The 24,160-nt window shown below is 40.2% G+C and overlaps 1 protein-coding gene across 2 annotated transcripts in view; it reads right to left on the bottom strand.

The window, feature by feature from the left end:
- Nucleotides 1-20,340, bottom strand: part of LOC130932130 (zinc finger CCCH domain-containing protein 7B-like) — a 48,172-nt gene extending 27,832 nt beyond the window's left edge. For both annotated transcript variants that reach the window (XM_057861550.1, XM_057861551.1), the window contains exons 1-9: nucleotides 20,101-20,340; nucleotides 18,568-18,635; nucleotides 18,428-18,464; nucleotides 9,998-10,195; nucleotides 9,629-9,787; nucleotides 7,131-7,199; nucleotides 6,896-6,947; nucleotides 6,266-6,438; nucleotides 958-1,354 (exon numbers count right to left, since the gene is read on the bottom strand). In XM_057861550.1, the coding sequence (XP_057717533.1) occupies nucleotides 958-1,354; nucleotides 6,266-6,438; nucleotides 6,896-6,947; nucleotides 7,131-7,199; nucleotides 9,629-9,787; nucleotides 9,998-10,195; nucleotides 18,428-18,464; nucleotides 18,568-18,626 (1,144 nt within the window). In that variant the 5' untranslated portion in view covers nucleotides 18,627-18,635; nucleotides 20,101-20,340. The remainder of the gene's footprint in view (nucleotides 1-957; nucleotides 1,355-6,265; nucleotides 6,439-6,895; nucleotides 6,948-7,130; nucleotides 7,200-9,628; nucleotides 9,788-9,997; nucleotides 10,196-18,427; nucleotides 18,465-18,567; nucleotides 18,636-20,100) is intronic.
- Between the last annotated feature and the right edge of the window lie 3,820 nt (nucleotides 20,341-24,160).

The following is a 24,160-nucleotide window of genomic DNA, read 5'->3' as shown; positions in this document are numbered from 1 at the left end:
ACGACGGAAAATTTCCGGTTAACGCGACCCTTGGTTGCGAGAGTAGTTCCAGAACCAATTAGGCTACGTTCATACTATAGGTCTTAATGCATGAATCCGATTTTTTCGTGGTTTTCCGACTTGAGTGAGGCATTAACTTGACGGTCTGAACGTGACAAGTCGCATAGAACTGGACCATTTCAAATCCGATCTGGGTCACTTTCGTATGTGGTTCAAATCCGATCTGGGCCACATTTTTCCAGACTGTCGCGGCGGTCTGTACTGTCCAGTCTCTCAAATCAGAATTCATGCAGCAATTACGTCATCAAAACGCGAGAGAGACGCCACGGTAGCGGTGCAGCTGTGCGTTATTAGCGCCTAGCTTGCCTTGAACACGGCTTTTTAGGAAGGGTCGGACTTGACAACAGTCATAAAAAAAATAAAAATGGGTTGAGGATAAGCCTGAGAATGATGGGTTTTCTGTCTGCTCCATATAAGCAATATTTCAACATTGCCTACACGGCCGAGAGTCGGCGCGTATGTGTGTGTGACATGCACGGACAGTGCGTGCATGCTATCGATCCATATACTTTGAATATAAGCCTTAACTGGGATTATTTATGTCTGTTATTTGTGTCCTCTTTTTAAAAAGCAAAATATGATATCGCTTGAATGACAGATGACAGCCAGCATGTGTGGTCATTTGTTTTGATGCTTCTGCACATGCGGGTAATCTTGCTCAGCGATTGTCGGACTGCGAATTAGTGTGCATGCGTAATACTTGAATGGTCTCAATGGACAAAGGCAGTCTGAACGGGCATGCCAAAACAACAGATATGGCAAAAAATCGGATTTGTGCATTAAGACCAGTAGTATGAACGTAGCCTTAATGTCGCAAGAAGAGGTACTTCTGTACAATTTTTTGGGCAGAATGTGTCTAGGACCACTGTTGGAAAGTCATTAGCAAAGACCTCTCACCTTTCGTTGGAGGAAATGAATCGAAGGTATCCAGGGAGTCCAGCTGGTGCACACCAGACCCAAGTAAATCAACAAGTGACTTTTCTAATTTTTCCGGGTCTGTTATGGACAGATTGGTTTCTACAGCTAGATCGCAAGGAGACTTCAAAAAAAGGTTATCGAGGGAATCTAGCACTGTTGTCTTCAACGTTGTGCCCTCTGCAACCCCCGGGATGTTATCTGAGGAATGCGGTCCCTGTGGAGATGAGAGGTCATCCAGGGCATCCATTGAGTTGTGGCCGGTCTTAAACTGCCTAACAGATGAGTTGAAGAAGCCTGGGGGTAGTTGAGGCCTTGGACCAGGCTCTATCAAAGGATGCACCCTGCTGGGAAGTGAGTCTCCTTCTTTAGCATAATTCTACAACAAAAAAGAAAAACAACGCTTAACTGATGAAATGATAAGACGTCCAATCATGTGGCTGTTTTCATCCTTCTACTGGGAATTTAAATTGGTTTATCACTAGTAGACGTCTAATCCATTTGAAATGGCACTTGGATGGCATTTGAAAGGCATTTCCACTTTAGATCTTCTAGGTTTTTGTTTTTCCAACTCTTTTGTATTGAAATACAATTAATTACATATTAAAATCCTTTCAAATTAAAAAGGAACGTAGCTTTTTATGACAAAATGCTAAGTGATTAATTGAGACTTAGGCCATGTCTACATGTAACAGGGTATCTCGAAAAAAGATCTTTTTCTACGATTTGGCCTATCATCCACACGCAGACACACATTTTTGGGCATTAAAAAAACTAGGATTTTTAAAAACTCCGACCAATGTGAAGATTTGCGAATTCTGTGTTTGATGCGTTGTCATGTGTACATTATTAACTAGAGTTTTGCGTTTTTATTAACAGTCGAAACGTCACTGCCTGCGACAAAAAATGGTCAAACGTCATATGTGCGTCTTGTGTTTACATTCAGGGACTGCGTGCACGCTCACAGAGGATTTGGAAGCTTACAACATATACACTCACCAACCACTTTATTAGGTACACCATGCTAGTAACGGGTTGGACCCCCTTTTGCCTTCAGAACTGCCTCAATTCTTCGTGGCTTAGATTCAACAAGGTGCTGGAAGCATCCCTCAGAGAGTTTGGTCCATATTGACATGATGGCATCACACAGTTGGTGCAGATTTGTCGGCTGCACATCCATGATGTGAATCTCACGTTCCACCACATCCCAAAGATGCTCTATTGGATTAAGATCTGGTGACTGTGGAGGCCATTTGAGTTGTTCAAGAAACCAGTCTGAGATGATTCCAGCTTTATGACATGGCACATTATCCTGCTGAAAGTAGCCATCAGAAGTTGGGTACATTGTGGTCATAAAAGGATGGAAATGGTCAGCAACAATACTCAGGTAGGCTGTGGCGTTCCAGCGATGCTCAATTGGTACCAAGGGGCCCAAAGAGTGCCAAGAAATTATTCCCCACACCATTACACCACCACCACCAGCCTGAACCGTTGATACAAGGCAGGATGGATCCATGGTTTCATGTTGTTAACGCCAAATTCTGACCCTACCATCCGAATGTCGCAGCAGAAATCGAACCTCATCAGACCAGGCAACGTTTTTCCAATCTTCTATTGTCCAATTTCGATGAGCTTGTGCAAATTGTAGCCTCAGTTTCCTGTTCTTAGCTGAAAGAAGTGGCACCCGGTGTGGTCTTCTGCTGCTGTAGCCCATCTGCCTCAAAGTTCGACGTACTGTGCATTCAGAGATGCTCTTCTGCCTACCTTGGTTGTAACTGGTGGTTATTTGAGTCATTGTTGCCTTTCTATCACCTCGAACCAGTTTGGCCATTTTCCTCTGACCGCTGGCATCAACAAGGCATTTCCGCCCACAGAACTGCCGCTCACTGGATATTTTTTCTTTTTCGGACCATTCTCTGTAAACCCTAGAGATGGTTGTGCATGAAAATCCCAGTAGATCAGCAGTTCCTGAAATACTCAGACCAGCCCTTCTGGCACCAACAACCATGCCACGTTCAAAGTCACTCAAATCACCTTTCTTCCCCATACTGATGCTCGGTTTGAACTGCATGAGATTGTCTTAAACCATGTCTACATGCCTAAATGCACTGAGTTGCCGCCATGTGACTGGTTGTTTAGAAATTAAGTGTTAACGAGCAGTTGGACAAGTGTACCTAATAAAGTGGCCGGTGAGTGTACATCGCAAATGCATTAAAGACATATATAAAGCACATACAGTATATAAACACTTAAGCGACCAAGAACGATAGCGACCCATGCTAACACGGTTCACGAACATCTCACAAGGCTTGGGCTAAACAGACAAAATATGATCGTTGATCATTTTACTTTTTTGTAGTATTTTTCATTTTATCCTAGACATTTGTTTTAGGTTGTCTTAATTACCTGACATGTTTTGGCGAACTCTTCCGCCTTCATCAGAGAGTCTCTGGTGTTGGTGTGACGCATTTTTATCCGCTGATAGATGAAGGCGTGTCACCTGTCAGATTGACAGGTGGGTCATGCCCTCTGCTGACCATTCACTCTTCCAGGATGCTGGTCCAGGTAGTAGAGAGCATGTAAGCCCCCTCGTCCCTGTTGATGGTCCTCAGGCTCTGCTTGTGGATCTCAGTGGCCTCCCTGATCCAGCGCTGACATTTGTTTTCTTCGGCGCGGATGACTCTTGACTTTTCCTAGTCCATAATGTGGTTTTCCCTTTTGCAGTGGCCAGAGTCATCGGCTCCGAAGAAAACAAACATCAGAGCTGGATCAGGGAGGCCATTGAGATCCGCAAGCGGGGCCCGAGGACCATCAACAGGGACGAGGGGGCTTACATGCACTCTACTACCTGGACCAGCATCCAGGAAGAGTGAATGGTCAGCAGAGTGCATGACTCGCCCAGCAATCTAAAAGGTGAGTCAGGCCTAGAGCTGGGCGGTAAACCGAAAATTTACCGTCACCGAAATTCTTCACGATGACCGACGTAATTTTGACAATGTCGGTAAATTCGGTAAATTAATAAAACCAAGAAAATAGTCTTTTCATCCCGCTTTGACTCTGTGTTTTTCACCTATGTTCATTCCCTTTGAAGAAAGCAGTGAATGTACTCACGTAGGGAGTCACGTGATCATCAGGAAGCCAATCAAACAGAAGCCCGGCAAGCTAACGCTAGCAGCTAATGCTACAAGCAAAACGTGATGGAGTGTGGCTTAAGGGAGGTTCGCCAAACTTTCACCCGACATTTAATAGACTCTTGGTGGCATCTAGACGGGCTTTCACCCGCTGTACTCCCTTGTTCTCACGATTTCCGGAGATGGTGCTTTCATTGCTTTCTACTGGTAGCCAGGCCACAGGCTAACGCTAGCGCCTAACGCTAGCGGCCGCTAGCGGCTAACGCTACAAATGAACGTGATGGAGTCGGATAGCAGCTCTAACCTTGTCAAAACGGCTGAACTTAATCAGTGGATTGTGCACGGACTGCATCTAGCAATTACTATGTCGCGTTATTTTGTATCTGACTGTGTGTGATTTCTCTGATAGCTTTTGTGATGGTCAAGCATTCAGCATTAAGCACAATCCAACGGTGAAACTTGTAATATGACCGAGAAATGGCCCCAGCTATTTTTCTGTATGTGCTTAATTCTGTGTCATTATTGCTATCATAAAATCTTAAGTGTTTCATTTGCAGAAGATCAATATAGCTTTAATGTGTGTCTGTCTGTCTGTTTGGGGGTTCATGTATGCCTGCATTTATTTAAAAATGCACTTGGGGGGGGGGGGGGGGGGGGGCTGAAACCATAAAGTAAACACTTGTATTGAATAATTATGTCACAGCAGCCATTAACAATAAATTGTCTTTTTGAAGTGTAATGTTCAAGCTGCAAGTCATTTGTGTTACAATGACATGTTTGCACAGGCATATTGATTTTGACAATGTAGATTGTTCAAGCCATACACGCTGTTATAAATGCTCATACTTGAATTCTTATTGTTTACAATACATATTTATAAACCTAATGTCTAGACTGCATGTACAATTGTTAAATATATCAAATTGAATGCTGGTAACTAAATCAACAAGAAACTGTTAATCTGTATTTCATGCATTGATTCAGATTTTCAAATTATACAACAGTCCGCTTGGGCGACTTTATCGTCATTTATCGTTATCGAGGTAAATCTGCTCCATTTATCGTGATACGTATTTAAGGCCATATCGCCCACCCCTAGTCAGGCCTACATCCATCAGCTGATAAAGATGCGTCACATCAACACCAGTGACTCTCTGATGAATGTGGAAGTGTTCGCCGGAATATGTCAGGTAATTAAAACAACCTAAAACAATTGTCTGGGATAAAAGAAAAAAAAAACAATTAATCTATAAATGTAGACAAAATGAACTCAGTACAACCATTTACTTTTTGTCATTCACTCTGTGCTTAAATGCACATCAAGAAATGTGTGTTTTTAAAAAAAAAAAAAATTAATAAATAAATGAAAAATAAAAACACTTGTGCGGTTGGGTGTGGAGGATTTTTCCTACAAACGAGGTGGTGTGGACATTTTTTTCTTGACGAATAGGGCAAAATACTCGTTTTTCAAAAACCCTGCTGGGTGTGGACATGGCCCGATTTATTATAAAAAGCCTCTAATTGATTATATTGATATTTCCCTCACCGAGTTATTATTATTATTCAGCTTAGTATCAACAATCCACAACCCTTTTTGGCCAGTATTCATATTTACACTCACACTTTTTGTTCATATTCACATCAATTTTAACACCTTCAAAGCTGCCCTAAAGTAATGCTACCAAACCTAACTCTCATACAGTATGCAGGGTTTGGCAACTATTTTCATGACTGTCAGATTGCTAAATCACTAGTTTTAACGTAATTCAATTGCGTGATAAATGGTGTTACACCTGTATAGCGCCTTTCCACCTTTTTTTTAATGCAGCAACTAGCCAATTAAAATGCACAGCAACCAAGCTAAAAATACATTTCCACATTTTTCAACAAGATGCAACAAAGCAACTGGACTTTCTTGTTTGAAGAAAATGTTTCACCTTTAATCCAAAGGGCTTCTTCAGACTCATATTTAAGGTGTGGAGTCCTTCTATTTACAGTGTGTCTAATGGGGCGTGTTGAAACTTTTTTTTTTACGTTGATATACAGTAGTACATCATACTGTATGCGGTGCTATAAAGGTCTATAAAATTGAAGAATGTAGTGTTTATGAGAGCTTGCCTTAGCCTTGCATGCTTTTCCAGACCTTCAAATTATCTTACCAAGGGTACATTCTTTATCATTGGAAAAACAGGCAACCCCACCAATGCAGCTGCAGCTCCACAAGGGACATAGTCCAGCTGATCGTCCAAGTCATCTCCTATCAGCTCACAGTCTTCCTCTAAAGTGTCCAGTTGGTCCAAGTTTGAAACAGCAGACCGATGCCCATTATGTCCTGTCAGAGACAACACATTAAGTCAGGGGTGGGCAAACTATTCCACAAAGGGCCGCAGTGGGTGCGGGTTTTTGTTGCAACCCATTAAGAGGACACATTTTCACCAATCTGCTGTTTTACAAATGCAATCAGTTGATTGCAGTCAGGTGCTTCTCATTTCTGCTGAAACCTCATTGGTCATACTAGCTGTGCTGGGTCAGTTGGAACAAAGACCAGGACCCACTGCGGCCCTCGAGGACTGGTTTGCCCACCCCTGCATTAAGTCATGCCAGGGAAACTAACACAATACATGGAGAACATTGTGATCACAGTCTCTAGAACATATTAACTAATTTCCGGCTAATGACAACGATATGCGTCCAATCCATTTGAGATGGGAGGTCTCGCAGCATATGAACGTACACTCGCTGCCACCCTCCCAGTTCAAATGGATTTGAACTATGTTGTTGATACTCACCTGGTGCAGTATCATTTAAAGGGGCTGTGGCATTTTCTGCATGAGAAGGCACCTAGGCATGAGAAACATACAAGAATGGCATCAAATCATTTCTTAATTTAATCAAAAGACTGAATAGCTAAAATAGTAAGAAAATGCTGCGTAAGTTGGGAAAATCGATTTCTTTTTTTTGTCATATCAACAATTTATCACTCAATAAAATATACACAACGATTTTAATCACTCATTCCCTTACATAAGGTTTTCGTTTTTTCAGCCCCAGACGTTCCCCAAGTTCCTCCGCGAGTTCAGTCACCCGTTTGTCCTGTGGAGAGTTGTACATAATCAATGGTATATTTCGTGACTGTCAGGACTGTGTATTGTAGCAATACATGTCAAGCTCAGCTAAAATACCATACAGTGGTACCTCTACTTGCGAACGTCTGTACATACGGAATTTTCAGGTTACAACACGCCTCAACAGAAAATATTGACTCTCGTTATAAAATAAATTACAGTATTGGCAAGGGATGTCCTGATCCAATTATGTGATTGGAAATCGGATCGATCGCACCATTTTTCCGTGGATCGGAATCGGGCAAAAAGGATCGGGTTTGTAATTTCAAAAATATATTTATGTTTTTCTGCTTCATGCTCGTGCAGACCCTCACTCTCCCTCCTGCTGCTTTCTTGGTCAGCATGCAGCTGGAGTTTGCTAATTAGATTTTACGATGATTGACAGGTTTATAGCTTTGATCGAGCGAGTGAATGCTCTTTAGCTCTATGATCAAAGGCACAAATGTGTTAATCATTGTTTACTTGATCTTTGTTGTCTAGAGTCTTTTCACGGCAGCGTGAGCATCAAAAAGCACGAGTGAATTTGAGTGGACTCACTTGTATGAAATATACGAATGTTATGGAGAGTGATTATAAGTATGGCGTTTAAGGTGATGCAATGAAAAATGTGGGTGCCCCTATATGGGTTTTCCCATTGACTGTGTATCAAATACTTGTTCTCCCCACTGTATTTTGTGCTGGTGCAACTTAACCCTTTAAGGTCTGGGCCTTGGATCGCTATAACAGAATATTAATGTTAATGCCATCTTGTTGATTTATTGTTATAATAAACAAATACAGTACTTATGTACAGTATGTCGAATGTATATATCCGTCTTATCTTATCGTGTCTTATCTTTCCATTCCAACAATAATTTACAGAAAAACATAGCATATTTTATTGATGGTTTGAATTGGGATTAATTACGATTAATTAATTTTTAAGCTGTGATTAACTCGATTAAAAATCTTAATCGTTTGACAGCCCAAATATATATATATATATATATATATATGTTTTTTTTTTTTTTTTTTTTTTTTTTTTACTTTTTAAGGACTAAATAGTACCAAAATAAACCAGAAATATAATGGCATTGCCAAAAAGGTAAAAAAATATATACCAGTATGTTTTATACTCCGCAACACTCCTGGAACAAGCAGAAGAGGAGGTGCTGTAAAAAGTACAGTACTGTAACATGTTTGTAACTTTTGTTGTTGAAAAGTTTTTTTTCGGTATCGGATTGGGACTCTGTATCGGCAGATTCTCAAAATCAGGTGGCTCGGACTCGGGTGCAAAAATATGCGATTGGGACATCCCTAGTATTGGCTTCTACTCGCAGCTACCAGAGTTGATTGAACATAACATACTTATAGCAGCTCTGCCATTGGCTAGCTGCCTAGCATCTTCCTGGTATCCAACTGGCTAAGAAGGACCTCTACTGTGTATGTATGTGTGTGTGTATCCCAGCGTCCTCTTCATTCGCCCAAAGGGCCATGAGGTGTTCCGACAGTTTTACGTGAGTGTATAAACTTGTAATTCTTTACTCTGTTCTTTGTTTATTACATTATGCACAACCTTACTCTCATTTTATGTCGATTGTGCAATAATTAAATCATAACATGTATTGTTACATGTTTTACAAAGATTAGTTACAAAGATTTATGTCTGAATTTTGGGGGCATTGGAACGGAATAGGCCATTTACGAGGAAACGTCTCTATTTTCTGAGTTTTCAGTTTACGAAACTATTTCCAGAACCAATTGATTTCATTCGGAATAATACCACTGTAGAAGCTAATAAACAACAGAAAAAAGTCAAATGATTACGTTACACAAACACAATAGCACAACGTACCACATTAATGATAAAACTGGTAGTCATTGCATGAATAAGCCACCAAGAAGTAGAGCTCATTTTCAAAAATGATAATAGTAACACTGAGCTAAATTAATAACAAATGCAAAGTTTAAGAAAATATTTGATAACAATCCAATAAAATTGCAGGGTCTAAAGATGCATGACAACATTTGCCATTCATTTTAATATTGCTTACATGGCCGAGAGTCAGGGTAAGCTGACAATATATTAAGGGTTAGAGGATCATTTAAGTCTGTTATTTCTGTCCTCTTTGGAAATCAAAATATGGTCATCCTAGAATCACATAAAACCAGCATGTGTCAACTGCAGTCATTTGTTTTAATGCTTCTGCGCAGGCAGGCCAGTTTGCTCAGTGCGTGGTGGACTGTGACCTAGTGCGCAGGCATGATACTTGAATTGACTTAAAGGAAACAGGGAGACAGAACAATCATGGAAAAAGATCAGGTATGACGAAAACCAATTTGATTTGCGTATTAAGACCTGCAGTCTGAACCTAGCCTCAGACTCGAATATCCTTTTTAACAACTTTTCAGATTTACCTGAATGGAGATGAGAAGACATTTACTTGTGCAGTCGTAAGCCTCCTTGTACTTGCCAAGATTTTTCAAACAAACAGCCTTCAAGTAGAGCGTCTTGTGACTTTTCTTAAACAACTCCAGAGCTTTGTCACAGTCCTTCACACCATTATCGAATTCCTCCTGTGCATCACCGGAGACAAAAGTTAAGAAATTTTTCAATAGCAAACGCTGATGTCTTGATGTTTATTAGAATCTTGAAACTAGTTAAAATTATGGACTAACAGTACCGTATTGTGCGAGATACAAATTAACCATTTGGAAAGTCTAATACAAAATAATTACCCAAGTTTATCAGATAGATTTCAATCAGATGCATCAGACTAAACTCACCATGCTAACGTAGGCAGCCGCTCGGTTAATATATAGACTCTCTAATAAAGCCGGAGGAATCTGGAATCCCTCTACTTTGACATAATGAGCAACATTCACGCCTTCGCTGAACTCCCTCACTGCCTCCTTCCATTGGCCATCTCTGAACCAGCTGTTGCCCTCCTCAAGAAGGTCGCATATTAAGTGGATCAGGAAGTCCTGCAGACCAAAACAAAGTTAAAACAAGATGTGTTGATAATATTGTCTTGAATTAGCTTGTCACTCATATACCAGGTAGATGACTTGACCAATGTTTCCCAGCCTTTACTGTACCGTAATGTTGTCACGATACAAAAATTTTCAACTCGACATCTTGATACCATTTCCGATGATAAAAAATACTTTTAAAAAAATGTAATAACTCTTTAAGTACTGTTGATGGTGATAAACGTGCAATCTTGTGGTTCTTAAAAACTAACTTAAAACTATTGAAATGAGTTTATCACTAGTAGACGTCTAATCTATTTGAACTGGGAGGGTGGCAGCAAATGAATGAATGAATGAAACGTTCATAGTTTACCCCAAGTAAAAAATAAACAAATATCCATACTTTTGCAATCAAAGATTATATCCGGATAACATTTCAGTCTAGAATAGGGCTGTTTCCGATCCAATCCCATGATCGTAAATCGGGCCCGCTCCAATCATTTTTAGAGGATCATAATCAGGTGAAAAAGAATGGGCTTTGAAGATTTATTCGTTTTAATTTTTAATTTATTTTTTATGGCTACAAAGCAACAGAGTAATCCACATCATGGACAGGGATATTGTCAAAAGAAACTTGTTTTTTTGCTAGCTCTCGCGTGAAGCTAACAGTCATGCAAGAGTGATAATGTACTAACTAATCTTCCACCTACATGCTCACACACACTGTAGATAAACAAATACACTGTGTGTCAACAACGCTTATCTTCCGTATCCTTTTAAAGTTTAAACCCCCATGCACTGTAATCAGGGACCTCTAAACAAAATTAAAAGAAAGGGAACAGAGGAGCTGATTTAGAACTCAGAAGAGAATTATATCATACAGTCTTAGAAATGAATTGTACAGTTCTCCTCGCGAGCTGACCAAACAAGTTGAGTGCCTTCCCTCCTTATTTCATGTAATGTACAGGGTGTCCAGTAAGTCTCTTTACCATTTAAAAAAATATTAAAAATGCAATTGATTAGATATTTTATTCTGATTTGTTCTATTGTATTCAGCGTTTATTGAAGTTTTTTTTTTTTACCTCTTTCAATACATATGGGCACCATTAGTTGCACGAAGCACATCAAGACGGTACTCGATTTGCCATGTTCACTGTAGCATAGCCTCATCAATTGTGGCAATGGCACAGTAATGTCCCTTATCTTTGTTCGATACACGATATCTTTAACATAGCCCCATAGAAAGAAGTCCAGGGGAGTGATATCTGGTGAACGTGGCGGCCAAGGAATTGGCCCATCCCTTCCAATCCATCGGTCTGGAAATGTTTGATTGAGGAATCCATGAACATGCAGCCCCCAATGTGATGGTGCACCATCTTGCTGAAAAATGATGGTTGGTTGAAAGTCGTTCAGTTGTGGTGCCACATATTTGGTTAAAAGGTCAAGGTAAACATTTGCAGAAGAGTCATATGAGCTTCGTGCAACTAATGGTTCCCATGTAGAAGTGTCTTCAATAAACGCTGAATACAATAGAACAAATCTGAATAAAATATCTAATCAATTGCATTTTTAATAAATTTTTGAAATGGTAAAGAGACTTTATGGACACCTGTAGATAAATGTCTACCTGGTGAACTTGACAAATTGTGAGTCTTATTATGTTTATTGGAGTAAATTGGTTCTTCCGTGACTGTCATGCTTCTAGCAGCTAGCAGTTTCAGGGGTCGTAAATGTTGCTGTTTCATGTGGCGTAAATGTTATCTCCCACATATCTGTTTACTGGGGTCCATAGGGTCAAATTGGAAACAAGGCTCCCCACTGTTTTATCAGGATATGCACTTCAAAAAGAAGCCAGGATGCGCCAGTAAAAGGCGTCAACACCCATGACTTTTTCACACCAATGAGCAAGCTATTTTACACATCCTTGAAAAGCAGCAAATCTGTTGGTGCAGCTCTCTAGCAGAATTTTAGCTAGCAGTTTACATGGTGACTCTGCGACACAAAGACGCAATGACTGAGTAGCGGAATAGCCTCGCGTGCATATGGTGTCGGCGAAGACGAAAAATTCTGAATCCTGCCTCCAAAGTGGAAGAATTCGATTACAGGGGCCGCAGCGCATTAAAATGAATGGAAACCGCCTTCTCTTCGATGACGTAAGCACTCGCACACGTCACATGGGCGTGCACAGCGGTGCTATTAAACATTAAAAACAGCAAATGGCGGAACGTCGGCTTTAATTTACCGTTTTCATAATATTTTTAATTTAAATATGTTGAATGTTTCCAATTTTGTGCTTTTTTGAACAAAAGAAAATGCCATTGCTTGGAGTGGGCGGGCATGTTGTCTTCCGGGTTGAGGAGGTCAAAGTTCATCATTCGCTGTCGCCTTGTAAATCTGCACTGCCCCCTAGGGCCTGGCATGAATACTACATCGTTTTCATACAGAATTGCGACATTGTTCGAATGGAGATGGAACCATATAAATGCAAACATGAAATTTTTCGTCTTCTCGGAGAGTCATCATTTAAATGGCCCCTAAAGTTGCCCTGGGAGATCTATGATGTGAAAGAGGCACTTGGATAGCAGCTTCTACCTGATCACTCTTGTCCATGTCTAATTTCCCTTTGATGAATTCATAAATAAAATACATGTTTTAAATGAGCTGATTTTTGAAATAAGTGAATAAATAAAAGGCCATTACAGCTGGGGTGTCCAAACTACGGCCAGCGGAACCCAGTTTGAATTCGCCCACAGCAAACTATGGAAGTATTACTGCATATGGCCCACACAACAAACTTGAGTTATGTCTACACTGTGCTGCACTTTACAGCTTCAACACTAAATGGAGCTAGTCACTTAAAAGTGCGTATGACACCAAAAAGTTAAGTTTATTTCATATTTCACGCGGTATTTTATGCTCCTGAATGAAATGGACCGCATAGATGTGTGAAGTGATCGTTTTATGTCTTCAATTTTTTGAATCCCGCGCCACGAAAATGAATAACTTCCTGTTTTGAGAAAGAGAAGATGACTTCACCCGGGTCAGCATCTCACAATATAACATTGCTTTATAGCCTGTAGATTAGAGCTGTCCCGACTAGTCGACATAGCCGACGTCATCGATGACGTAAATCCGTCGACGAGCACAACATCCCGTCGACGGTTAATGAAGGGTTAAAAAAATATATGCGTGGAAAGTTCAGAATGTCGGACGCTCTGTATGCAAGCGGGGAAAGTGGCACAAAGCCAAAAAAGCGCGCCAGAGTGTCCAAAACATTGACTTATCTCAAAGAAACAAAGGAGAGTACACTCTTCTGTCCTGTCTCTTCAATGCCAAGCTTGGCTGCACGTCGGCCGTGAATAAACACCTAAAGCGCCGTCACCCAGTTTGTAAGTCCATCTAACTAACTAACGACATGTTTTATTAAAGTTGCTAAGCCTGTCACGATATGCAATGAGTCCATTTATCGCAAGTCAAATAAAAATGAGGGCTGTCATTTTCACGGCTGCCTTTTATCGCTGCTCAGGTGCGTGCGTGCGTCCATACATTGGTGCGTGCGTGCTGATGGCATGAGACTCCAGTTCCTTTCTCTTATCAACACGCTGTAGAATTAAAGTTCAGACATACAAAATAAGAAAACACATCTATATTAAACACTGTAACGTTAGCACTGCTAAACTGAGGTGAATTGGGGGGGGAGCAACTTACTTTAGCCTGCTATAAAACACTGGCAGTCGTCTCGTGAAAGCAAACTTGCGGTTAAAAGGTGACACTTCAAACATGAAAAATCGCTGGTTAACAGCATTTGCAAACGAAAAAAATGACCAAAAAAATCAATTACTGACACTACATCTACATGCAATGACAAAAAGTGCTTTTTTTGCGGAGTGTAAAGCTGAAGTTAGCGGTTTAGCGAACATACTTCCGGTGAACATTTCAAATAAAAAGCATGTAATGTTTGTCATATAAATAGCGATTTCTGGAGTTAATCCCACATACTTCAGAATTCAGATTCTACACTAAGAATACCTTTAAAATGACACCCTTTATGAAAAATCTGATTGGCAATGAATAATTATTATAACTATTATAATACTATTATATATAGTACTATACTATAATATTAATGCTAGGTGTTTTTTTAAGAATTGTTTTGAATCATGTTGGAGAGGCGAAGTCAGTGTTCTGAATCTGTTTACATTCCATTCTTTTGCACTAGTTAATTCTATCAGCATTTGAACTCATTGTTTATTTGTGATTTATTATTGTTATTTATATGTTTATTTGTACTTTAATAAATAATTTAAGTGTTCCAATATGTTTTTGTGAATTGATAAGCGTCAACAAAAATTGCATTGCTAAATTAGTTTTAAAAAAAATTAATTATTAGATTAGTCGACTAATCGTAAAAATAGTCGGCTGACTAATCGGGAGAAAATTAGTCGTTTGGGACAGCCCTACTGTAGATGGACTGCGGATTCAGCTGATTTTGCGGATTAATTTTTTTATTTTCCGCATCACGCCAGCCAAATGTGCTGCAGAAAGTTGTTGCTGCACAATGGAGAGGCGTGTGAGCCTTTTTTGGTTTCAAAAGGTTCCCATTGACCGCGGATATTGGCCAAAACAAGCCATACTACTGTGGGACCTTTGGACTTACAAGGAAGTGAGTAAACATCGTATTTTGTATTATGTCAAATACTGGCATCATGGCACATGTTTTAATACGGAGGTGGCTTGTATTTTGTGGCCGATTGTCCACCGAGAATGCCACCTGTGCGACAACCGCTGGCTTGTCGCACCCCCCCCCCCCCCCTCCATACTCGGCTTATTGCCCTCTTCGTATGCCCGGTGTTCTATCAAATTTTCAACCCCAACAGAAATTGCAACTTTGTGTTAAAAGTAAACATGACAGACTTTCCCTAAATAAAGGACTATTTACTTACGTTGGATCATGGACGGACATGTAGAAAAGCTCTCCTCAGACGCATCCTGCCATGTTAGCTGCACAACTGCACGCCGCTCTCGTATGACTCTCTCACTGTTTACGTCTTCGCCGTGTAGTAAAGCATTATTTTCTGCCATATTCGTGTTGACCATGTGGCAGCTACGCGTTTGTCCGACGTCAGCCGGTTTGTCCGGCGGTCATTGTCCAGCTGCTTTCCCGCAAAAGAGCCCTCTGCCCGCTGCAGGGGAACGATGAGCTTTAACTTGCTCGCCACCGGGCGGGTTGCCGATTGGCAAGGACAACTGAAAACCCCGCCGCCATTTGATATGATCCGGGCTAGTTTGATGTGTGATTTTCCGCTTTAAAAAGCGAAAATAGGACTTTGAGACGTCGCTCGGTTTGGGTTAGCATGTCAGCTAGGTGTCACGCCTCTTGGTTTGTTTACATTCTTCGAAGCCGGGGCAGGGAAATGACAAAACCCGGACTAACAACGGTGGCATAAAATATCGTTCGGGAGGTGCGACAGTAAAGGTGAAGTCGACAGTTTTGACCATTTTGGAGAAATTTTGCCATGTCGTACTGAATAAATGCATTTTTAATATTTCATATTCTATTCGGCACAAGACTGTTATTTGTCATGACCATACCATTTATTTAGCAATTCCGGAAAAATACTTGGATAAGAAGAATATCCTGTAAAAATATTGGAGTAAAGAGATTGAAACAATGACATTTTGCTGCTCTCTTCGTTGCATTTTCCTCCTTCTGAATAATTCCCCCTCAACGGACTGAATTCTAAATCAGATGAAACCATGACCCTACCGAAGTAATCCTCCTGTTGGGGACGCTAGAGCCCTATAATGGTAGGCGTGGCTAAATAGCAGATTAAAAACTAATTTCTCGTCATCTGCGCTTTGCCAAAATTGTTGTATATAGTCGAATCATCTCAAAATATGATTGTAATTCACATAATAATGCTATTTAAGACTTTTTTTTATCCTGTCGTATGCACTTTAAACAATGCCTCTCCATTGACTCAGGGTTCAAAACTTTCCTGCATGTTGAAATTAATGTTGGAAACTGTGCAGAATTTCAGTTGATGAACAACTTAAAATTTGACTTTAATAAGAGTAGCGTTACTTTGAAATAATATTACTCAAGTAAAAGTAGTGATCCAAAAAATGTGCTCAAGTTCAAATAAAAAAGTATCCGGTGAAAAGAATACTGAAGTAAAGAGTAATTCTGAGTAACAACTTACAGTGTGATATTTTTTAAAACAATGGTATTTTTTGTCTCAGCACAACATTATTATCTTCTTTTCCTTTCGACTTTTCCCTTCAGGGGTTTCAACAGCGAATCCGTTGCATCCATCTAAACCTGTCCTTATTAAACTGTTATTATTAAACTGTACGATAACCTATTACATGACCATATTAGGCAAAAAATAAATACATTTTAGATGTCCCGAGCCGATCACGTGATGGGATATCGTTGCCTGGTACACCAGACTCAACGCTGTTCCAGCTATTGAGTCTGGCCACCATTCCCACGGATACAATTTCCAGGGTGGAGCAAGCCACAGCAAACAGACAGCGAAGTGGACCAATCAGCGACGGGCAGACGTGACGCTATTAACTGACGACGGAAGCACGAGGGACTTGCGCGCGGAAGTAAACATACAAAGAGAGTGGAGTTTATTCAACATGGCTAGCGCGAGACAGACTATTGTCAATGACTCGTGTCGATGTGTTTTTGGTAATTTAAAACACAATTTACCGCGGACTGGAACATGTTCTCGGTTATCCCGTTGACCATCTGTGTTGTGGAGACGACTTTCGACGCGCAAGAGTGACGTTGCTCGTGAAGAACACGTCACGCAAATAAACGAATCTGATTTGTCGATTGATTTTGTACCTGCTCGAAAAGGCCGTTAATGGGATGGTTCCCAGACTATTTCTCTCAGTGTTTGAAAAATACAGGGAGAATAGTTTGGCAGAGCCAGGCAAGGGATATCGTGCAGATCGTGCCATTTTTCAGAGTATCATAATCGGGTGAAAAGGATTGGGTTTTTAACTAAAAAATATGTATATATTTATGTATTTCTGCTTTATGCTCGGACAGCCTCTCACTATCACTTTCCGTCCTGCTGCTTTCTTTGGTCCCCAGTGCAGCTGGCCTTTGCTATTTAAAGTTAAGGATGATTGACAGGTTTGTTGCTTTGAACTAGCGAGAGAAACCTCGTAGCTCTACGATCAAAGGCACAAATGTGTTAATCATCGTTTGGTCAACCTTCGTTGTTGAGGGGCTGTTCTTGGCAGAGTGAACGTCAAAGCGTGAGCGAATTTGTTCAGGAAGTACCCCACCTTCAAAAGTATGGAGTTAAAGGTGATACAACAAAAAATGTGGGTCCGCCTACATTTTGTGCTGGTGCACCTTAAGAAAAAAGTACGTTCGGAGCCTTGGCAATATATATTGCAATGTCATTTTTTTCCAATATGGTTCAGGCCTAATTTATATATTTTATTGTTTGGAACTTTTGTTCATTCATTTCCCGAGCCGCTTATCCTCACGAGGGTCGCGGGCATGTTGGAGCCTATCCCAGCTGACTATGGGCAGTGGGCGAGATACACCTTCAATCGGGTGCCAGCCAGTTGCAGGGCACAATGAGACATACAACCATTCACGCACACAGTCATACCTTGGGACAATTTAGAGTGTTCAATCAGGCTACCATGCATGTTTTTGGGATGTGGAGGGAAACCGGAGTACCCGCAGAAAAACCCACACAGGCACGTGGAGAACTTGCAAACTCCAGACAGAAAGGCCGGAGCCAGGGATTGAACAGTAAACAGTACTGTAACATGTTTGGAACTTTTGCACCAAAAAAAAAAAAAATTTTTTTAATTTTTAGAAATATTTTTTTGGGGGAAAAAAACTTTTTCGGTGTCTGATCGGGATTCGGTATCGGCAGACTCTCAAAATCAGGTGACTCCGACCCAGGTGCAAAAATATGCGGTTGGAACACCCCTATTGAGGAGCATTTAATTCATCTGGGTATAAATACTACATGTTTGTTTTTGTCATTCACATAGCACAATACATACTTTGTAGCAAATGAACTGATAAATTGAGGGAAATCGACTAAGACACACCTTGTGATTTTTTTTCACTAAAGTACAGAACGATAATGAATCATTTTTGGCATAAATTAGAAAATTAGGCATGAGACATTTAATGTTTAAGTATTCGGTAGGGAAGCAAAGAGGAAACAGACAAAACTTCAAGATTTAAGACAGTACCTTGTAGCCTTCAGAATCCGGATATGTCACTGAGGACCTGAAAACCCATGGAAGTATATAAGATGTCAATATGTATTCATTCTTTCATTGTTTATTTGCATGTTTTTTTTTTTGCAAAAGTAGATGAAATAAACTCTTACTGGATGAAATTCAGTGCTTCTTTTATTTCTTTCCTTCGTTTCTGTCTCTGTGAGTCCATTCTTATTTCCTGGGAAGATGAAAATGAAACTTAACATAGTTAACTCATTCACTGCCAGCCCAGGACAGAGTATGTATTGTTGTTGGTGATATTGAAAACACCCAGTGATGGCAATAAATTTCCAATCAATTTAATTGCGAAAGGATGGAGGAGATCTAATGATCGCTCTCAAGTTCCAGACCATCCCAGTTAAAGCAAAATAAAGCAACTTTACTTATACAGCCCTCTTCGCATACACAAAGCACTTTACATTTTTGATCACACTCACGTACGGATTCATACACCAATAGGCTACTGCTGCCATGCAAAGCGCTGCAAGACCCTACTGGGCTAAAAAGTTTTGCCCAAGGACAAAAAAAAATTGCAATGTGCACAGGTAGGAGGCAAGGCAGGCAATCGAACACAAAACCTCCGAGTTGGGGACCGACTACTCGACCACTAAGCAATAGGGGTTGGAACCTATGGGTACCTCACGATATGATACGATTTGCGAAGCAGGGCTCACGATAATGATGATATCACAATATGGGATAATAATTATCGATACATGGCTCAGGAAATAATTCTAAAATATTACACTATTCAAGTAATAAAAACAAAAACAAGCTCTTTTCAATGTTCTGCTGTGACTTGAATTAAGTTTATCACTAGTAGACGCCAAATTCATTTCAAGTGGAAGGGTCTCTCCCACTTCAAACGGATTGTACGTCTATGGCGGTCAATGGCAACCAATGAGTTTAATTTTTTGGGGTATTTCATGTCATTTTCTGTTGATTTTCAGCTACTTCTTGTTGATTTTCGAGCACTTCTGGGTCCCTTCCTGTAGATTTTGGGACATTTATGGGTCACTTTCAGTTGATTTTGGGTTACAGAACAGGAAGTGACCTGGTAATCTCCCCAAATGAATACGCACTGACTCACTCAACAGAAGTGACCTATAAATGCCCTGAAAATGACAAGCAAGTGACCTGTAAATGCCCCAAAAATCAGAAAGACTGGCTGTGAATGCTCTGGTTTCGAATGATCCGAGTCAGAGGCAGTCACGGAGTGAACAGAGACACTATTCTAGTGGAAGATTTTGGTAGCAACTTTTTTTTTTTTTTTTTTTAGACACTGACACCTGTTTATTTTTAAAATCAATTTATCGATTCTTGGCAGGAGCATTTAGATAAGCTTTTTGGATACAAAGTATCCCAATATATCACCACTTCGACATTTTGTGACACCCCTAGAAAACAACGCTGGATTTGACGTCTATTGTCGTCATTGGCAGCCAAAGAGCTCATGTTAAACAGCATTTTTTTTAAATTACGCAGCATTTTTACTTTACCTTTTAGAAAGAGGGAACGATATAGTATTTGCTTCTCGTAAGTATTAATCCTTCAAGTAACATTTAGCTTTTGAGGCAGTTTGGGAATCAAGTAACATTTAGCTTTGACATGGCGTTACTGTCCAGTACTTCAAATTCACTTACCTTCCAAAATGAGGAAGTTTTTTAATCTGCTGAAAATTTCATTTCGTATCATCTGCGGGCAAGCTTACAGTAGTAGATGTAGTGCAACGCCGCACATCTGGCAAACTGTGCTCTTAGCATGTATGAACGTGTGAGTAAAATACATACAACACCTAAGTTTCCGAACTACTTTCGGTTTCTCAAAAATGCCAGCCCACATGAGTGACCAGTCAGCAGTGGTGCCAATTTCTTCTTCTTCGTTGTTTTTTTAACGGCTGTTTGCAAATACCAACGCTTCATTACCGCCAACTAATGATCTGTCAATCGACACGGTGATTGAAAATTAAACCCTTGATGTCTGAATTTTCATTTAACACACACACAAAAAAAATGCAAATTTAAAAAGTAATTTTGCAAGTGTAGAAATATTTTCACACGTTTAGCATATTTTAGCAAGAAAAAAAAAACACATTATTGCTGGTAAAAAAATATTTTGGCGAACACAATATTTTAATGTGAGCACATAAATGGCACAGACAAAGGATGAAAAAACAGTTTCTGCTCTTGCACCCCCCCTGAAAATAAACTGTTGTATTTAAAGCCAAAAGAACCGTTGCGTTTGATGGAACAATATGTCTATATGCTGCCATAGCAGATTCATGGCGCATTAAGTCACCGAACAATTTTTAATTTGTCCGTTTTACCCTGGAAACCCCTGTCTACAGACGTCCCGGAACCGCTTTTGTCTGAAATCAGCCATAAAAAGAAGGTAAGTAATCGTATTCATTATTTGAAATGCCTGTCATTTTTAGCTTAGAATCATTAATCAATGTCTAATATTTCGTTTAATATTATATTATATATATATTATAATATATTATATATTATTAATAATATTTCGTTAAAAAAAAATTATTCACTTACATATTTTAAACTTTTAAACAAATTACGTTACAATGAAAAAATTGGCGTCTGCAAAAAAGTCACGGATATCTACCTCATAACTATCGCTTAATTGTATTTTTTTCGTTTCTGTCGCATTTTCCCCAATATTTTAGATGATAAATAAAGGATCAAAACAAAGAAAAATGGGGAAAAAAATGTTTAAAAGGGTAAATATATAAAAATGAAGATCTCGACCACTCCTTGATGTCTTCGATTTCTGTATCGCGACCCTTGTTCTATTACCATGTTTCACCCTTAAAATTCCCAAAAATCCGGGTGTGGCCATTCACAGCTGTGTCTTGACACTCGGTGATACATGCTACATGGAGTTTTTGGATCGAAAAGAGGTAGGTAGGCAATAATATCTAGTTAAAATCGTGGCGTCTTTAATTCTGCTCTCGCGTGCTCTCGCCTCCAGTTAGAGTTTTGCTGTTTAAAATTTTTTTTTTTTTTTTTTAATGCCCTCCGGTTCCAAAATTTTTCCCCCCAGAAAATTGAGGTTTTAAGCTTTCCAATGATGTATCACACATGCGTATAGGACAATTTTGAAAATTGGCCAAATTGGGGGTCTGAGAGCGGAACTTCAAGTCACCTGAGTGTTTTCCGCCATATATATATTTATGAATACCGTAATTTTCGGAGTATAAGCTGCGACCTTTTTCACTCATTTTGAATATACCTTATAGTCCATTGCGGCTTAATTGTTTATTTATTTGGATTAATAAATAACACTTTATTTCATCGTCATTAGACTGCCATAAGATCGTCATAACTGTGACATGACACTATCATGGGCAATAATTAATGCTTATGACAGATTTCATTAAGTGTCATCCGGCAAATTATGTCACTCCATTTATGTCCAGCTCGGATGTTTTACATCCATTCAAAAGTGAGATAATTTGCCGGATGACACAAAATGACATCTGTCACAAGCAGTCATTAATGCTCATGTCATAATTATGATGGCATATTTGTTGATAGATTTGTGTTAATACGTAGGTAACTCTTTGACAGCGGCGTCATAAGACTGCCATAAGACCATCCTAATTATGACATGACAGTGTCATTGTCATTAATGAATGCTTAAGACAGATGTCATTAGGGGTCATCCGCCAAATAATAATAATAAATAATAATAACACATTTTATTTCTAGAGCGCTTTTCAAGCCACACAAAGACGCTTCACAAGAGAGATAGAATCACAGTACCAACAAAACATTTAAAAAAAAAAAAAAAGATTAAAATCACAATAAAGAGACGTAAAGATATAACAGAGCTAGGGGATCATGGTGGGTAAGAAAGAGTGAACAGGTGTGTTTTGAGCCTGTATTTGAAAAGTGAAAGGGTAAATATACTGCGAAGATCAGGGGGTAGGCAGTTCCAGAGCTGGGGGGCACAGTGACTAAAAGCTTTGGAACCAAAGGTGGAGAGACGGGGGGGCAGAAAGGTGGAGGATTGTGGGAGAGCGAAGTGGACGGGATGGATTGTTTAAACAGAGTAGATTGCAAAGGTAGGTAGGGGCCAAGCCATGGAGTGGGTTGAAGGTAATTATGAGGATCTTGTAATTAATTCTTTGATTGACTGGAAGCCAGTGAAGTTGACGAAGGATGGGAGTGATGTGGTGTGTGGCGGGGGTCCGAGTGATGAGGCGTGCTGCTGAGTTTTGGAGGAGCTGCAGTTCTTGGAGGGACTTGTTTGGGAGACCAAAGAGCAGTGAGTTACAGTAATCGATCCGGGAGGTTATTAGACTACAGACCAAGGTGGAAGCGGTATGGCGGGTGAGAGAAGGGAGGAGACGAGAAATATTGCGAAGGTGGAAGTAGGCTGATCTGGTGATGACGTTGATATGTGACCGGAAGGAGAGCGTGCTGCCAAGGATGACACCTAGACTCTTAACCTGAGTAGAAGGCGAGATCGGTACATTGTTGATGGTAATAGAGAACTTATTGACATGAGAGAGCATGGCGGTGGTTCCAACTAGGAGGACCTCTGATTTTGAGCTGTTGAGTAGGAGGAAGTTTGAGGAGTACCACGAGTTAATGTCATCTAAACAGAGGGTGCGGGATGAAGGTGGAAAGGAGGAGGATGGTTTTGAGGAATTGTAGAGCTGGGTGTCATCCGCGTAACAGTGGAAGTGAATGTTGTGTTTGCGGAACCGAGGGGGAAAATGTAAATGATAAAGAGGAGCAGCCCCTAGACCAAGGGTGTAGGTTTGGTCTCAACATTGGTAGTGACACTATAACAGCATAACCTGCATATACAGTTTTTGCTGGGGACGGGACATTAGTTTAAAATGAATGGAGAAAATAATTTTCACAAATGAATAAATGCACAGTTGAATTAACATTAACTGTAGAGAAAACATACAGTACAGGAGAAAACGTATCTCGAGGCTGCTTCCTACTCAAGTTAGCAAGTTCACACAGTTTACTGTTATGCTTACTGTGATGCAGGTCGGACTTTAACTAGCAAAATTAGTGGTGTGCTCCCCACCTCCACAACGCTGACGTCTACTTACAGTAGCTGCTGCTGCTGCGGCTGGCCGAAAAAACATCTAATATCCCTCGTCTTTGAAAGGGGTGGAGGAGGCGGCATGTTGACATGCATTTCTGTCGGGTTGTGTGAGTGTGTGTCTTTGTTTATTCTCGTCAGCAGCCAATCAAACGTGCGTTTGGGGGGGAAAAATGGACCGGCACATTCACCAAGTGAAAAAGGGCAAATGTGAGTCTGAACATAATGAAAATACAGTAATTAACTTAATAATGGAAGGGTTAATTCTATTCTTACAACATATGGGAAGAAAATTATTATCATTAATAATTATCATCAATCATAATCATTATATAAATCAAATAAGGTCGCTTAAAAGTTGGTGGGGACAATTTGATTATCCTGTAAAGTTGCTAGTATTATGTCCCTACTGTCCTTATGCAAACCTACGCCCTTGCGCTGGACAGAACCCTGGGGCACGCCAGCGCAGACAGGGAGGGATTTTGATTTATGGGGGCCAAATTTGACAAATTGTTTGCGGTCGGACAGGTAGGAAGTGAACCAGGAAAGAGGTGTGTAGGTGACAACAAGGGAGGCGAGTCGGTTGAGAAGGATCGTTTGGGATAATGGTGTCGAAGGCGG

The sequence above is a fragment of the Corythoichthys intestinalis genome, chromosome 16, assembly GCF_030265065.1.
Source record: "Corythoichthys intestinalis isolate RoL2023-P3 chromosome 16, ASM3026506v1, whole genome shotgun sequence".
Lineage (NCBI taxonomy): Eukaryota > Metazoa > Chordata > Actinopteri > Syngnathiformes > Syngnathidae > Corythoichthys > Corythoichthys intestinalis.
The sequence above is the reverse complement of the archived record's forward strand: the minus strand, read 5'-3'. Positions and strand labels throughout refer to the sequence as shown.